The sequence below is a fragment of the Schistocerca piceifrons genome, chromosome 4, assembly GCF_021461385.2.
Source record: "Schistocerca piceifrons isolate TAMUIC-IGC-003096 chromosome 4, iqSchPice1.1, whole genome shotgun sequence".
Lineage (NCBI taxonomy): Eukaryota > Metazoa > Arthropoda > Insecta > Orthoptera > Acrididae > Schistocerca > Schistocerca piceifrons.
Genome location: NC_060141.1, coordinates 272,063,558 through 272,081,497, shown reverse-complemented (window position 1 = coordinate 272,081,497; position 17,940 = coordinate 272,063,558). Strand labels below are relative to the sequence as shown.

At 39.7% G+C, this 17,940-nt stretch overlaps 1 protein-coding gene across 2 annotated transcripts in view; it reads right to left on the bottom strand.

The window, feature by feature from the left end:
• LOC124794757 (trans-Golgi network integral membrane protein TGN38-like) overlaps positions 1 to 17,940 on the bottom strand; it is an 80,618-nt gene that overhangs the window by 51,523 nt on the left and 11,155 nt on the right. The window contains exons 2-3 of one of the 2 annotated variants that reach the window (XM_047258374.1): positions 6,970 to 8,115; positions 1,580 to 1,713 (exon numbers count right to left, since the gene is read on the bottom strand). In XM_047258374.1, the coding sequence (XP_047114330.1) occupies positions 1,580 to 1,713; positions 6,970 to 8,115 (1,280 nt within the window). The remainder of the gene's footprint in view (positions 1 to 1,579; positions 1,714 to 6,969; positions 8,116 to 17,940) is intronic. The other variant, XM_047258375.1, reaches the window with a different exon arrangement.

The window sequence follows — 17,940 nt, the reverse complement described above, 5'->3', positions numbered from 1 at the left end:
AGAAATAAAAACTTTGAGGTTCGCCGATGACATTGTAATTCTGTCAGAGACAGCGAAGGACTTGCAAGAGCAGTTGAATGGAATGGACAGTGTCTTGAAAGGAGGATATAAGATGAACATCAACAAAAGCAAAACAAGGATAATGGAATGTAGTCTAATTAAGTCGGGTGATGCTGAGGGAATTAGATTAGGAAATGAGGCACTTAAAGTAGTAAAGGAGTTTTGCTATTTGGGGAGCAAAATAACTGATGATGGTCGAAGTAGAGAGGATATAAAATGTAGGCTGGCAATGGCAAGGAAAGCGTTTCTGAAGAAGAGAAATTTGTTAACATCCAATATTGATTTAAGTGTCAGAAAGTCATTTTTGAAAGTATTCGTATGGAGTGTAGCCATGTATGGAAGTGAAACATGGACGATAAATAGTTTGGACAAGAAGAGAATAGAAGCTTTCGAAATGTGGTGCTACAGAAGAATGCTGAAGATTAGATGGGTAGATCACATAACTAATGAGGAAGTATTGAATAGGATTGGGGAGAAGAGAAGTTTGTGGCACAACTTGACCAGAAGAAGGGATTGGTTGGTAGGACATGTTCTGAGGCATCAAGGGATCACCAATTTAGTATTGGAGGGCAGCGTGGAGGGTAAAAATCGTAGAGGGAGACCAAGAGATGAATACGCTAAGCAGATTCAGAAGGATGTAGGTTGCAGTAGGTACTGGGAGATGAAAAAGCTTGCACAGGATAGAGTAGCATGGAGAGCTGCATCAAACCAGTCTCAGGACTGAAGACCACAACAACAACAACTTTACAACAGCCAGTGACACTGTCCACTCCATTCCTGTACGAATTATATATGGCTGTCAAGAATAGACATAGCCAAACGGCTGACTATCACAGCAAATCATGAACCATTGCTCCCACTGATGCAGCTCCTCTTTTTTACTAAGTTCCTCTCACACTGTCATGCTCATGCTGCAGCTCATCATAATAAAATGAAACCTGTCAGAAAATGTGCATGAATAGTGCCATTTTTCAATAAAACTTTCTTGGTCCAGTACACAGTTTTAATCTACCGGAAAGTTTAATATCACAACAGTTTCTTCACAGAACTACAGAGTATCCAACTTAATTTCAGTACAGTTCATTTATGAGTATGAGGAAAAATTGACAAAGAAAATGTGCGAATAAGATGAGTAATGTGGTTGGGTGGAGTGGGTGGAAGAGAGGAGCAAAGGGAATGGGGAAGGGGCAGGAGAGGTGTAAAGAATGGTGATAGAAGGGCTGAGGAGAAGATGGGAGGAGGGGAGGGAGGAGGGGAGGCAAGAAGGAATGGAAAAGCAGCATTCCACTGTTGTTAAAGGTCATAAGAAATGGGCAACTGCACTAATGGTAAGAACTGACAACTTGTGACCAATAAAAGGAACCACAGCACTAATTTATGGAAACAAAATGTAGAAAGTCGTAATGTTTTAACCACTGATGACTTCATTTAACACATAGAGAGAAATTATATAAATCAGTTACAATGTCACTTGCAGCACTGTTCAAGCAACAAGCAGATGTTTCATACTAAAACTTACCTTCTGTTTATTGTGGAACAATAAGTACCCTATGATACAGAAAACCATTGTTGTCATGAAGTAAGCAAAGAAATGGGAATCATCATCGTATTTCCCACGAATTACTGCTGTTCCAGCACCCATATTATTTTTATCTGGAAAAAAAGGAGGAATTTATTTTTGAAATTGGTATTTACCTTTTTTAAGATTGCAGATAAAGCACAAAAGTCTGGTAAATGATCTTCAAACTTTAAGAAACTGCAACATTTTCTTCATTTGAATGCAATGGAATATTACCCTATTCTACAGATGTATTACTTAAAATATAAGAATATCTGACTAAACAGTAATAAATAATATGAATTAACCTGGGCTGCAAGATCATTTGGAAAATTTAGTTTCTTGTATTCTTTTAGTCGCAATTAAAACATAAAATGTCACTTCAGTCATCAACCGTATTACAGAAACCCAATGAAGAAATTTATATTTATGCTTTCAGTTTGGAAGATTATTTTGCTTCACACATTTGCCTACCCATTGTCTCCTTTGTCTTTTCACAAAGTGCAGCTACTTACAGTTATTGCCATGGTTTATTTACACAATGCTCTTTTTACCTAAGCTCTCACCTTCCAACTCCTAACTTCTTCAAACTTTTGCCAGGACACTGCCACTGCTGAAGCTTCCAGTCACAGCACACTATCACCTTCATATAAATTCACTCTCCTATATACTTTCAGTAAATGTACAGAGCCATCTAATTTAGCGCCATTAGAAGTACTTATATCTACAGAATGAACATTTTTTTAAAATCAGAGGCAATGTTAATCTACTCACTCTACTAACTAATGGAGCACAGGAAGATACCTTAAGTGTAAGTTAAAACCGGTATAGCCAATAAATAAAAATTGTGTGAGTATTGCCTGATACAGACTTTACAGTCTGATGGCATATGATCACCAAACTATTTATGTTGATCCCTAGATTTAGGCAGGTAGTTTTGTCAGCAACAAAAATGGATGTGCTGCTCATCAACCCACACTGTAGACAGTGTGGTAAGATAGTTTCTATTTCTGCTACCCTGTCAACTGGAATACTTAACAAAACACACAAAGAATTACAGATTACTAAATGAAAATTTTTACTGAAGACTTATGAGCTCCTGTGGCATCCAGCCAGAATATGAACTGGTCAAATTGATCTGAGATTCTGAGATTTTGGACTCGGGCCTGGACTGAGACTGCTGTGGGCGTAACTCTGTCAAGGCTTAGCACAATTCGAAAAAAAAAAAAAAAAAAAAAATATATATATATATATATATATATATATATATATATATATATATATATATATATATATATATATATATATATATATATATATTTGAGTTTAATGACCCTTGGATGATGAGGTCATTGGAGACAAAGTTCAAGTTTGCATTGGGAAAGAATGTGGAAGGAAGTCAGCTGCGCTCTTTCAAAGAATAGTCTCAGCATTAGCCTTACACTATTGAAGGGAATTACGGAAAACCTAAATTTGGTTCACTGGATGACGAATTGAACTGCTGCCCACCCAAGTCTGAGTCCAGTATCTTAATGAGTACACCAACTCACTTGGTGCTCAGCAAAAATCAGATGTTTGGTCAAGTTCTTCATACTAAGACAGGCTAGAGTGTCATTCGTAAGGTTGTTGCCACATGCAAGAGCTTGAAGGCATGTTAATCAAAAACCTAAACTGAACGCAGTAATTCTCGCCACACATTCTCACTATAGAGAAGTTTCATGGACACATACTGGTAACTATTTACTTAATGTCTGTTAATACCAACATTTTGGAGGGCAATGAAAGCCATCCTTTCAAGCCAGACATGAAAGGAGAATACACTACAAATCCAAACAATACTAACACTGCCATTCTTAATGTTGGGTTTAAAGTTGGTGGCTCTGTACGAAATTCCTCCTAATCACTGAGAGGGCCACAAAGAGGGGCAAGATGACATTTAAGGTGATGAATTTACCTGACACGCATGATCTCAGTCCTAAAATAGAAAATCCTTTAAGTTGGCTATGTGTGTAATGTACAGAAACTGCACTTGGTTGGATCTGTGACACCTTCGACACTAGTGTGCCATATGTAAAACAATGTAGTATAAGGTTGCACACTCCAGTTACTGAACATAAGCCACATGCACTACATATAGAAATGAACTAAACACGCTCAGATTAGCTATTAGAGATGAAAATGTGTGTATAAGAAATGTTGACAAAAGAAATAAGGTGACAGAGGAAATATGCGAATGATGATGTCATATGAAGGGATGGCGGTGCATCGACAGTAAGGAAATGAAAAGCTTGCAAACAGCATATAAGCACTGTGAGATCAATGAAGTGTTGTGTGGTGTCAGTTAACAAGAACACACCCAATTGTAAAACAATGATGGAAACTCCTGGATGGGATAATAATCAGCTATATGTAATTGTAAGTTATCTCACAAATCACGAGTCACAAACAAAGCATCACGGGCAACTACAATACAACATTTGAGTAGCCAACAGCTCGCCATTATGCGACCCTTATCTACCTTCACACATAGGAGTAATGCATCGAATATGCCATACGCTTTGACCATTAACTGTTCACCTGTAAGCCTCAGCACTGCTTCACCATCAGAATAATTCCTAAAACACATTACTGAAGTGCACTGGGAAGGGAGTACCCAAGGGACCCCTTCCTAGAGAGAGAAGCCGAAGAAGACTTACGCTTCTCTGGCTTAGAAATGGGGACTGATGTCACCAATGGTTTGGGGGGGTGGGGGGGGGGTTGCAGCTCCCAAGGTGGGTGGTGCGGGAGCAACAGGGAGGGAAGTGTGACCCGACCCCCCTCCACCACCACCAAGGGGGCAGGAGCCGTTTCACAGCTCTGAGAGCTGACTGCAATTGGTTCAACGGTTGGGGCTGCAACAGTAGTGACAGTAGTGGCGTAAGATGTTGTCATGCGCACGGGATGGAGAGCCTTTCAAATTTCCTTTTGGCCTCAGTGTGTAGGTCAGTTGGTCCAGGGTCTTTTATTCCATTATTTTCCTTTCCTTCTGTAGAACCTTGCAGTCCGGCAAGCAAGGGGTATGGTGCTCTCCACAGTTAACGCAGATGGGAGATGGGGCACATGGAGTATTGGGATGGGATGGATGACCACAATCTTGACATATGACACTGGAAGCACAGCGGGAAGACATATGGCCGAACTTCCAACACTTAAAGCACTGCATCGGGGGAGGGATATATGGCTTGACATCACAGTGGTAGACCATCACCTTCACATTCTCGGGTAATGTGTAACCCTTGAAGGCCAAGATGAAGGCACCGGTGGCAACCTGATTATCCCTCGGACCCCGGTGGACGCGCTGGACAAATTGGACTTCTCGTTGCTCTAAGTTGGCGCGCATCTCGTCATCGGACTGTAACACACGACCCCTGTGGAAGATAATGACCTGGACCATATTTAAGCTTTTATGGGGCGTGATAATAACAGAAACATCCCCCAGCTTCTTACAAGTGAGTAATGCCCGTGACTGGGCAAAGGATGCTGTTTTTATCAAGACTGACACATACCACATTTTTGACAAGCCCTCTGCCTCCCCAAACTTGTCCTCTAAATGCTCTACAAAGAACTGAGGCTTCATGGACACAAAGGATTCCCCATCAGCTCTGGTACATACTAACTACCAGGGCGAATAAGTTTCGCTGTCATTCTTAGCCTTTCGTTCCTCCCAAAGTGTGGCCAGGGAGAGGAACAATTAGGGGTCATACATATTTGCATTAAATTGAACCCTCGAACACTTAAGAGACTGCTGGCAGCTGGCCACCAGCAAGAGATGATGTACCATGCTTCATTGCGGGTCATCCGCTTGATGCCACCCACTCCGACCAAGGGCCCTCGCCACGGGCGCCACAGCAACGGCCACCTGGCAGGATGGCCATTGTCAGGAGTCCCAATGCCCCAGGGAGAGAGGCATCTACTCCTTGGCATACGTGGGAAGTTAATGGCACAGGCACCAGCAGAGCAATCCCTGTGTTGTGAACAACCAACAGGGTACATGGTGGCCCCACCACAACGGACTGGCTACCGTGCTGGATATCAAGCGCAAAGAAGTCCATGGTCATCGCCAGTGCAGATGGTGGAAACTGCACCCAAGAATGTATCCTCGCCCAAGAGATGGAGAATGAGCGGGGCTGTAATGCGATGATGAGAAAGTGGGCTAAAGATCTCAATGCACAATGGATACGATGCACCAAGGACAGTGCCCTTCCCCAATTGGCTCGCTCTTCGGAAAAATTTGGAAATATGGAGGTCAAACCCTACAGGTAACCATCACATAACGGCCGAAATGTGTGAGATTCCTTTTAGTCACCCCTTACGACAGGCAGGAATACCGCGGGCCTATTCTTACCCCCGAACCCGCAGGGGGGGCTCGAAGTAAACCGACTTCTGGCTCCACTGGCACAGAGGTTCACAATGCAGCTGAGACAATCGTCGCTCAGAACTCTCAAGATACACAAGATATGGCCCAGCAGACTTCTCAACACAGCTGTGATGTGCACACAGGCATGCTTAGTGAGCCACAGACACCAGCAGAAGCCAGCACATTCACACTATAATGATGGTGAGATTTACGGGCAGCACTGGCAGTATAAGTCATGATGAATTTAATGACAAAAGTAGCACAACTTTACTTATATTCCAAGAATAAATGCAATCACTGCTATTAAGCTGCTGATTTGGGTCAGTTAAAATTTAATATGTTTAGAGAATTGAATTTACTATTATGCTTCCCTTCCTGAACTTCACAAACCGCAAGTCACTTCAATTTCATCTTGTTCAGAGATTATTATTATTATTATTATTATTATTATTGCACCTGGAGCAACTTTTGCTGAATTACTTGACAATGTTTTTAATGAATTCAACTTGTGGCAATAACCTCAGGAATTTATTGTATCCTAGAATTTCATTTCATTTCATAGCTATTCATGCCTGTGTATCATTAAGGAAACTATTTGATTACTCCCACCCACAGTTCCATTGCTGTGGCAAAAATAAAAAAAAAGCATTTATTAGCTGTTGCATACACTTTAACTAGCATGGTTCAGCATGACGGAGATATCAAGACAGATAACCGACTAGCACCATTTCTCACTTTCTTTACTAACAAGGAGGTTATCACAAAATGATGCTTTAATGTGAATGCAGCTAATTAACTATGCTGTTATCTGGATGGGACACGTTCCCTTTGTTTTCACAAGGAAAATATTTTTATGAAACAGAACTGTGTATACTTTATATACTTTATCTACTTTTTTTATATACTTTATCTACAACAATATCATGCAAATTCTACAATGGAGAAAGAAACTTACCTACATCAAAGGCATCAGAATCAGGTGTACCATAATCTAAACCTGTTCCTCCACCACTAGGGTACCCTGTGTTGTCATTTGACTCACCATCTTCTGGATTGTGCGTGTCTTGTTCTTGTACACCAGCTCCTGTATTCTCTGTGAACTGCATTTCTTCGCTGACTGCCTTCTGTGTACCATCTCTGCCCGACTGTTGTGCAGTTTGAGAATTTTCATTTTTATATGCTTTTCCATTATTCTGACTGGTTGTTTGCTCATCAATATCGCTCTTTGGCACTATTTCAGTTACGCTACTAATTTGTATCTCTGCCTCGTCCTGTGGGGGACTTTCTGTTCCTTTATTCTCAGCTTGTGACTTTTTGCCATCAACAACACCTTTGTCTTCCTCGACATTTGGCACCTGGGAAATACTTTCCCCTTTCTGATGGCCTGTATCTACTTTCTTGGATGTTAATCTATTTTCAATGGTACTGATCATTTCTTGTAAGTTAGGCCCTGTTGCAGTAACCTGGTCATTTTTATCACCAGAACTCTCGGGCAATGCAACTGAAGAATGATCTGGTTTCTTTTCCCCAGATAGTGCGTCCGGCTTTCCCTGGTTTTCATTTTCAGTTACTAACTCACTAGTTTTAATTGAGCCCTCCTTCGAGTTTTCAGTTTTCTTCAATGCATCACTGACAATATACATGTTTGTAGTGGTAAGATTATTCCCCTCCTGTGTTCCACTTGAAGAAGGTTCATCCTTCGCTCTACCTGCAACTGGCATCTTTTGTCCACTAGGCACCTTTGGCTTCTCTTTAACTGAGTCAGGTCCTGTTATGTTTTCCTGTTGTGTCAGTCCAGCCCGTTTACCTACATCAACTGCTGGCGTCAAATTTATTCCCTGAGACGTTTGTTCCTGGTGGTTACTTTCTGTCATTTGTACTGGAGGTTCTTTAGATGCCTGTGCCTTTTCTTCATCAGTTACAACACCTTTACCACTGGCTTTCGGTTTCTGTTCATCAGGAATTCTATTGGGAACCTGTCCCATAACATTTCTTGACTGCTCAGAGACTCCATCATCACCGTTATCTGCTTTTTGACCAGCTAGTGTAGTTGAAGGAGTTTGAACACCACTTCCAATACGATTTCCTTTGGAATGAAGACCTGTAAAAATTAAAATAAATACAGATAATGATAAAAATTTAAAAAAATCATTGTAGAAGGTCTTCAAAAGCAAATTTCTATCTTCACCATAACACTGAACATGATGATGACAGCAAAAACACATCGTAAGTATAATTTATCACATCCACCAATAAGCAAAACATTAAAGTTACAACATTGCCCCCATCTCGGCATTCACAGGACATGGAAAAAGCACTTCCATAACCATAACTTTCAGCACCTCATCAAAACAAATAGGTCTGTCACCGCAATATTTTACAGAAAATCAAATTATCAATTAGATGATGACCATCTATAAATAAGCAGTACTCATCCAGAGATTATCTTGTTTGCACACCGATGTGAATAAAACAGTAGAGCCTAGAGGCTCTGTCTTCTACCTTGTGTACATATAACCAATTATGAGTCCTTTACACTATGTCAAGTTCATGCACAGGCTCTGTTAAGGCAAAAATATATGGTGTGAACAAACATAGATCTGTTCATGTAACAATTAAGCACTCAGCTGCAGTAATTTAGAGAAACACTAAGTACTTTATTAGGATGGATAGCCTCAGATTCTATGTCTAAACTTATCATTTATGACAACGAAAATAATCAATTATTGACAAAATGATTTAATTGGACAGATAAAAAATCCCTTCTGCTTGAAGGAGTTACTGGCTCTGAAAGCTTGCCAATTACAATAGTCTTTTATGTGTGTGTTCTGCCGCCACTTAATGAGTAGTTTTTTTTATCTATCCAATTAAATAACTTATCATTTACAAGTATTATTTCACCACTCCAAGATAATCTACGTCAGTATGAACGATACCATCAAACACCAGCAAAATACAACTGTGCTTATTAAAATAAATTTCTTTAATGTTTGCCCAACAAGGACTACACACACGTCTGTATTGCGCTTTGCATTCTTGCATCCTTTCCTTTCTAATCTTCCATCCTCCAAGCTACAAATTATGCGTTCTCCTCATATGTAAGATAAAAACTTCAATAAACTTCAATGTAAATGGAATAAACATGAAGCTCTGTTATCAAGGGCAGGGACTCAATTCAAATTTGACAAGAAACTTAATTTTGTAAGACTAAAAATCGTTTCTACAATAACAGGCCTTTTAGCTGAAAGCGGCGAGTTAGTGGTTAAAGTCTTAAATGTTGTCTTCAGGCAACTGTCAACAGTGGGTATACGTTTCAGGAACCTCATAACACTTGGTTCCATCAGAAAAATTTATTAATTTGCGACTGGTTTCGGTCAACAACCGTAATCTGGCACAAAAAATTGGCTAATGCAAGGAACACGTCAATCACGCTGAACCATAAAATCACTGCAGCATTCAAATTCATGAATAATAATAATAATAGTAATAATAATAATAATAATAATAATATTATAATAATACAGAATAACATTAACTTTCCCAATCAGCAACCTTTGTCATGCACACAACAGGAAACTGGACATGTTGTTCTATATTATTACTGAAGTTGAGAATTAATATAATTTTTATGGTTCAAAATGATTCGCAAGTGTCTTGCATTAGCCAATTTTTCATGCCAGATGATGGTTATTGACAGAAATGAGTAGCAAATTAAGAAATTTTTCTAATGCAACCAAGTGTTACGAGTTTCCTGTAAAATAATAACAGCAGGGCTATTCCATGTGACAGAATGGAACATTTGCATTACATTTTAACACATTTCAAATTCCAAAATAAAATTTCTATTTAAGCAATTTAACACACTCTCTGTGGCCATAAAATGGTATAGACAGAAATATAATTTTAATAAAGTCAAATTATTGAAATGTTCTTTAGTGCTGTGTAAATAAGTAAAAATTTGTGTGACAAAATGGGACTCTCACAGAATGTAAACATACTGTAGTAAGATACTGGCATAACAACTCCATGATACTACAGCCAACTGGATTCCAAATTTTTTATGCTTCATAAGTCAAGAGGCCATCTGCACTAAAAATCATCTATTCCCATCTGTTATTTCAATATTAAAATTATTTCTTCTGGCAACAGAATGGGTCAAACACTGTGACAGAATGGGAGTAGTACCACAGGATTTCAGATTAATCTGTTTTATTTTGAAAGTTTCCAAACGAACGAGTACACTTTTCTTTTTAGCTGAAAGTACACCAGCCTATGAAATATTGGTGTCCAAGCCACAGAATGAAAACCTATGTTGATGCTTAATATCAGGCGTATGAAGTCTGAAGAATGTTATACCTTTGTGACCATGCTATATTATCAGCTGGAAGTGTAAATTTAGAAAAAATAGATGGCTGCTCGCAACAAAGAAGGTGATGAGTCACAAGCAGGGGCAAATAAAGGAGACTGCTGAAATAGTTAACCTTTCCAACAAAGTCCTTCTTCAGAAATAGGAGGACTCATACATTTACACAAGCACAACTCGCACATACATGGCCACTGCCTCCAAGTGCTAGGATCCAACTCAGCAGTTGCTGAAACAACAGGGACAAAAAAATGATCAACTGAAAATAGCGCTAACATAATCTAGCACCAGAGATCAGATTTGCCATCTTATCTGTTAGAGAGACCACAAAAATCATAAGGTAATTAAAAAGTACAATTGGAGTCACGAATGATAGAAGTCAAATTTAATCTTCTTCTGCACAGCTACATCACACATTCTCTGACAGCCAATGAGTGTTCAGTAATGTTTTAATTGCTCTGTTGTGAATGCTGTAGCTTCTGCAAGCATTAAACATGACTTTAGTCTGTTGTTTAGCAAATTTCTGTTCCATTTGTTGCGAGATGTCATCACTGATGGCGGTGCTAAGTGACAAATCCTGCATAAGCAACCGAGAGACAAATTGCAGGATATGTGATTTCTTCAAGCGCATGCATGTACTGCAACTGTCACTTGGAATCAGCAGCCATGCAGTCCCCATTCGTGTCTTGATGTGCGCGAACCACCATCGTTCATGGATTGAACTATAGTAACTCTTCTGGCTATGATGGTATCTCAGCCAAAATAGAGAGCTCTTGTGCTTACTTGGTAGTACCATCACTGAGTTACCTCTACAACCGAAGTACGCATCGGTAACACAAATATACACATATGTGGAGGCAAAACAATAGATCTCTAATTGTAGACTGCTCCTTGTGTTCTAAAATTTTTTGAGATAGTTTTTTATGACAGAATGCTGAATCATTCTGAAAATAACTTCTAAAGAACAGCTTAGTTTGGGTTCCACAGAGCCTTCTCTACTGAGAATGCAATACATGATCTTAAAAACTCTATTCTCCTATAACCAGACACAAATGGTCACAGGGCCAACTGGCCTCAACACCTGGTGACAGTGACCGTGTGTGTGTGTGTGTGTGTGTGTGTGTGTGTGGTTTTTTTTTCCCCTCCCTAATTCAGAAAATTGACTTTATCTGTAAACATTTCAGCAGTCCCATTCATTGTGCTTGCAGTGACTCAATGCATGCTCTAAAAGTGGTGAGTAGCAATCTATTCCTTCAGTTTTGATGTTATTCCATCTTGGACTTTCCACTGTTTAGGTGTGAATTTGGTGGGTTAACTATAGCATTCTTTACCACTTCAACTCATAAGCAAACCTATGCTAAACTTCAGATTATGCTACATATCATTCTGTTTCCACCCCCAAAACTTCCAAATCTAATACAGGTGCAAAACAAGTATTGTCAATATCTCTTTCTGTTTACGTAGATATTGACCTCAAAAATAGCATCACCATTAAATTATGGGATGACGTTGGCATCCAGTATCTGTAGGTTCAGCTGATTCAATCTACTGTCTGCAACGTTCTTTCTTGAGACTGTTACCTCTTGTTCATCAATGTCTACTGTTAGAATTCTGCCTATGAAGAGTATAATTGACTTTTTGGCTGCAAATTATCAGCAACATTGGAACATACACACAAATTTTTCTTTTTCACACTCATCTAACTTCGTTATTTTAGTGTGTGCTCAGCAATCACTGTTGCTGTTTTTTCTGAAACAAAGTTAAAATCAAAAGAATTTCTGGTGTGGAGTACTCTTCATAAATTATCATGTAAAGTGATAGCACTTCCATACAGTGTGCAGAGTGTGTGTCAGGTACTGCATGGATATCATGAATAGCTCCATCAAATAAAGACTTGTGCTGCTGAACTTTATCTTTAGGACACAATGTCACCACAACTGATTTTCTCTCTTTTTAGCAATCTCAATCCCATGAAAGGACACTGCATTTGAAACCCGATATTTTCCACCAAAATCTGCCTATTATAACAACACCGATTTCACTGCCAGCTCCTTCAAAACCATCTTTTCAACGAACTTACTAGCATGCTATATTAGGCCAATACTATATAGAACGTCATCACTGTAACCATGCTGGGGCCAGTCATAACTGAAGAAATGTTAAGAAAAACTTCTTGTTGTTGTCATTGTCATTGTTGTTTAATTGGCCCAAAGACTGGTGTGATGCTGCTCTCCGTGGTAGATTGCCCCACGCAAGACTCTTCATCTCTGCGTAACTAATGCAGCCAACATCCATTTCAACTTGCTTCCTATGTTCACATCTTGTCTCCCTATACAGTTTTTACCCCTCTGCACACTTCTTTTCACTACCAAACAAACAATTTCTTGATGCTTCAGGATGTGTCCTATCAACTGACCTTTTCTTTTAATCAAGGTGCGATATAAATTTCAGTTCTTTCCAATTTCATTCAGTAGCTCCTCGTTTGTTATTCAATCTACCCATCTAATTTTCAGTATTCTTCTATAGAACTTTTCAAAAGTTTCTATTTTCTTCATGTCCATGTTTCACTCCCATACCAGGCTACATTCCTGACACATACTTTCATAAAATATTTCCTAACATTTAAATTGATATTACATGTCGACAAATTGCTCTTTCAGAATAGTTTTCTTGCTACTGTCAGTCTGCATTTTATATCTTCTCTAATTTGCCCAAGATAAGTTACTTCACTGCACAAATAGCAAATCTCATCTATCACTTTCAGTTTATTTCCTAATCTAACTCCCACAGCATCACCTGGTTTAGTTTATTTCCTAATCTAACTCACACAGCATCACCTGGTTTAATTTAATTTCATTGAATTACCTTTATTTTATTTTTGTTGATGTTCATCTTATAGTCCCTTTTCAGGAGACTATCCATTCCATTAAATCATTTTTTCAAATCCTTTGCCGTCTTTGGCAGATAACAATGTCAATGTCAAACTTTAAAAGCTTCTATTTTTTTCTCAATGAACTGCAATTACCTTTCCAAATTTTGCATTGGTTTCCTTTAATGCTTGTGGAATGCACAAACTGAGTAGCATTGTGGATAGGCTACAGCCCAGTTTCACTCCCTAATCAATTATGGCTTCCTTTTCATTTCCTCCGACTTTTTATAACTGCAGTCTGCTTTCTTTACAAACTGTAAATAACCTTTCGCTCCCTGGATTTTTAACCCTACTACCTTCACAGTTTTAAAGAGTGTAGTCCAGATAATATTGTCAAAGGCTTTCTCTAAATCTACAAATGCTATAAACCAAAGTTTGTCTTTCTTCAACCTACCTTTTACAATAAGTCGTAGGATCAGCATTGCCTTGCATGTTCCTACATTTTGCCAGAGCCTGAACTGATATTCCCAGAGGTGAGCTTTTACTAGTTTTTCCATTCCTCTGTGCATAATTTGTATTTAAAAACTGTTGGTTCGATAATATTCACATGTGTCAGCACCTGCCTTGTTTGGTGTTGCAGATTTTAAATTCTGAGGGTCTTTTGCCAGTCTCGTGTACTTTGCACACCAGGTGTAATAGTTTTCTCATAGCTGGCTCTCCCATCAATATTAATAGTACTGAGGGATTGCCATCTACTCCAAGAGCCTTTATCGACTTAGATAATTTAATTCCCATCTCACCTTTATTTACTTCCGGTAAGTTTATTTTTCCTGTAGATTCTCTCTTGTAGAGTCTATTCCCTCCTTGTTTCAGCTTTTCCTTCTTTGCTTAGTACTGGCCTGCCATTTGAGCTCTTCATATTCAAACAGTTACTTCTCATTTCTTCATGGATCTCTTTAATCTTCCTACAGGCAGTATCTACCTTTCCCTTAGTTATACATACTGTACAGCCTTACATCTGTGCTCTAATCATTCTTCCTTCACTATTTTACACTTTCTCTAATCTCATTTTTTAGACTTCTGTATTCCCTTTCGCCTACTTCATTTGCTGTATTTTTATATTTCCTACTTTCATCAGTTAAATTCAGCACCTCTTGTGTTATACAGGGAATATTGCTAGACCTTGCCTTTTTTACCTATGCAATCTGCTGCCTTACATGTATTAAGTTGACGAAAGTCATGGGACAGCAATATGCACATATATGGATGGCAGCAGTGTTGCGTACAATGATATAAAAGGTTCGTACATTAGTGGGCTGACATTTGTACTCAGGTGAAAAGGTTTCCAACATGATTGTAGGAGCACAATGGGAATTAACTGACACTGAATGCAGCATGGTAGTTGGAGCATTCAATTTCAGAGAGTTCAACACTCAGAGATACAAATTGTCAAGAGTGTGCCAAGAACACCAAATTGCCTCTCACTAAAGACAATGTAGTGGCCGACTGACTTCACTTAACAACTGAGAGCAGCACAGTTTGCTTAGATTTTTCAGTGCTAACAGACATGCAACATTGTGTGAAATAACCACAGAAGTCAATATACGACGTACAAAGGAAGTATTTGCTAGGACAGTGGCGTGAAAGTGAGTGTTAACGATTGTGGCAGCCGACGACCCAAGCAAGTGCCTTTGCTAACAGTACGACATTGCCTACAGCACCTCTTCTGGACTCGTGACAATATTGGTTGGACACTGACGACTGCAAAAAATTTTCCTGGTCAGATTAATCCCAATTTCAGTTGGTAAGAGCTGATGGTATGGTTCGAGTGTGGTACAGACCCACAAAGCCACAGATCCATGTTATCCACAAGGTACAGTGCAAGATGGTGATGACTCCATAATAGTGTGGGTTAAGGTTACATGGAATGGACTGGGTCCTCTGGTGCAACTGAACCTATCACTGACTGGAAATGGTTATGTTCAGCTATTTGGAGACCATTTGCAGCCATTCACATACTTTATGTTCTCAAACAACGACGGAATTTTTATGGATGTTGATGCTCCATGTCACCAGGCCACAATCGTTCGCGACTGGTTTGAAGAACATTCAGAACAATTTGAGCAAATGAGTTGGCCTCCCAGATCGCACATTTGTGATATGTAATCTATACGTCAGTTCATGCTCAAAATCCTGCAGTGGGCTCCCAATGACTTGTTGGGTGTCCAAGCAATGCCAAGTTGCTGCACTGTGCAGGGAAAAAGGAGGACTAACAGGATATTAGGATGTATCCCATGTCTTCTGTCTCCCCAGCATATTTCATCTCTCAGAACTACCCCTTCACCTTCTATTCTATTTCTTTTCCCTGGTCCAGTCCAATGTAGCCTGTTGCCCATTCTGAAACTCAACAAGCTTGGCTCTTTCAATTTATCCAGGTCCCATCTCCTCCATTTCCTATATTTTTGCATTTTCTTCAGTTTCAATATGCAGTTCATAACCAATAAATTCTGGTCAGAGTCCACATCTGCTCAGATGGGAATGTCATACAGTTTAAAATCTCGATTCAAAATCTCCATCTCACCATTATGTAATCAACCTGAAACCTTCCACAACCAATAAATATCTCGCATTGCTTGGACATAGTTTAATACTTTGATTTTCTCTCTCTTATAAAATTTTATTTACATTTATTAAAATAACTGCTTTAAGTTGATCAAAACTCAGGAATATTAATCAGTTAAAAGTGTCTTCAAACTAGTCTTTAAAGCTCCAACAATTTATAAAAAGAATTGGAAGGTTAACGTTCCAAATTGTTGATTATTTGCATATGATACAATTTTACCTAGTATTTATTTCTTGTAAAACATACAAGGTCTGTTAAAAAAATTCCAGAACACTCGTAATTTCACGCCAATGGTGTGTTGGAGCAAAATGCAGTTGGCCTCCTTGCACACACCTGTGTTTAATGTGTAACTGCCAGAAGTTTCATTGTTGCATGTCCATTAGTTATTGTGCAGTGCTCTGTAAGTAGAATGTTGAGTCACACGGTTTGCGAATTTCAAGTTGGCAGTTAGAGGAGCAACGAGTCTGCATTAAATTTTGTGTGCAACTGAAGAAAATCTTTACAGACACACAACAAAGTGATGGGTGCTTAAATTACACTTGGTATTACGAATGGTTCACATGGTTTAAAAATGGCTGGATGGAAATTAAAGATGACCATCGTTCAGGGTGGCCTTCGACATCTGCCAACAATGCTCATATCAGGAACGTCAACGAAATTATGCGTGCCAATCGAAGACTAGCTGTTCGAGAGAGTACAGAAGAATGTAACATTTCAGTTGGATCATGTTCGCGAAATCTGGATACAACACCTTGGAATGCACCATAAAGCTGGGAAGTTCGCCCCGCAGCTCATAAGTCAAGCGGAGGCAGATCTTCAACTCACAATCTGTGAAGCGCTTACGAATCACCCAAATGAGAATGAGATGTTCCTTAAGAGAATCATAACTGAAGATGAGACATGGCTCTACAGTTATAACATTGAGACCAAGGTTCAATCTTCACCATAGGTAGGTTGGTTGGTTTCAAAGGGGAGGGAAAGGGACGAAACTGCGAGGTCATTGGTCCCTTGTTCCCAGTAGAACAATTACCCAAGGGAAAGAAGAAAACAAAGAAGACTTACGGCACAATAACAGGAGAAAGGAAGAACCAGAAGAACAACAGAAGGACAACAATGGGCAAAACAGGACAAGAAAACCACAGAGAGACACAAGAAACAGGGAGAAGGGACTAAAAACAAGAAAGCAGATTAATGGCTGGCTGACCATGAGAATAAAAATGGAGAAGCCAGCCACTCTGCAACACATTAAAACCTCCACCCTAAAAGCCCTAGGGTGGAAGACACAGAGGGACAAAGGACATGCGCTAAAACTCAGATCAAATGATAAAACCCACCCTCACTAATAAAACGTAAATCTAAAGTTGCTGTTGAGGCACTGTCGCCAACACCAAAGGTAGGGTGCTGGGAAAGTTAAAAGTCCACCGCAGAGCGGCTAAAAGATAGCAATCCAGCAAGAGGTGAACGACCGTCATCTGGGAGCCACAGCGACACTGAGATGGGTCCTCACGATGGAGGAGGTAACCATGTGTGAGCCACATATGGCCAATGCAGAGCTGACAAAGGACAACTGATTCCCTGCGAAAAGCCTGCAGGGAAAACTTCCTCACATTCACTGTCTCCTTAATGACATGCAGTTTGTTGTGCATACTGTTATGCCACTCTGTCTCCCAAAGCCAAAAAACCTTGTGGCGAAAGACAGAACGCTGGTCAGTTTCAGCAATGCCCATCTCCAAGAGAGGTTTCCATGCAGCCTGTTTGGCCAGCCTGGGATTCCGGCGTGTTCTGGGGTCCACAGAAACACCACTGAATGACTGGACTGTTCCGGGGCAGAGATGGACTACTGGATGTTCACTACCAAAGGGTGGCGAGGGTAGCACTGGTCGAAAGCTTCTAAGCTGCTCAGGGAGTCACAGAAGAAATGACTACCCAGAATAGGAACGGATGTACTGAAGTGCACGAGATATGACTACAAGCTCTGCAGTGAATACACTGCAGCCAGCAGGCAAGGAATCCTGTTCAATATGGCCTCTGTGGACATAGGCAAAGGCAACATTACTATCAGCCACTGAGC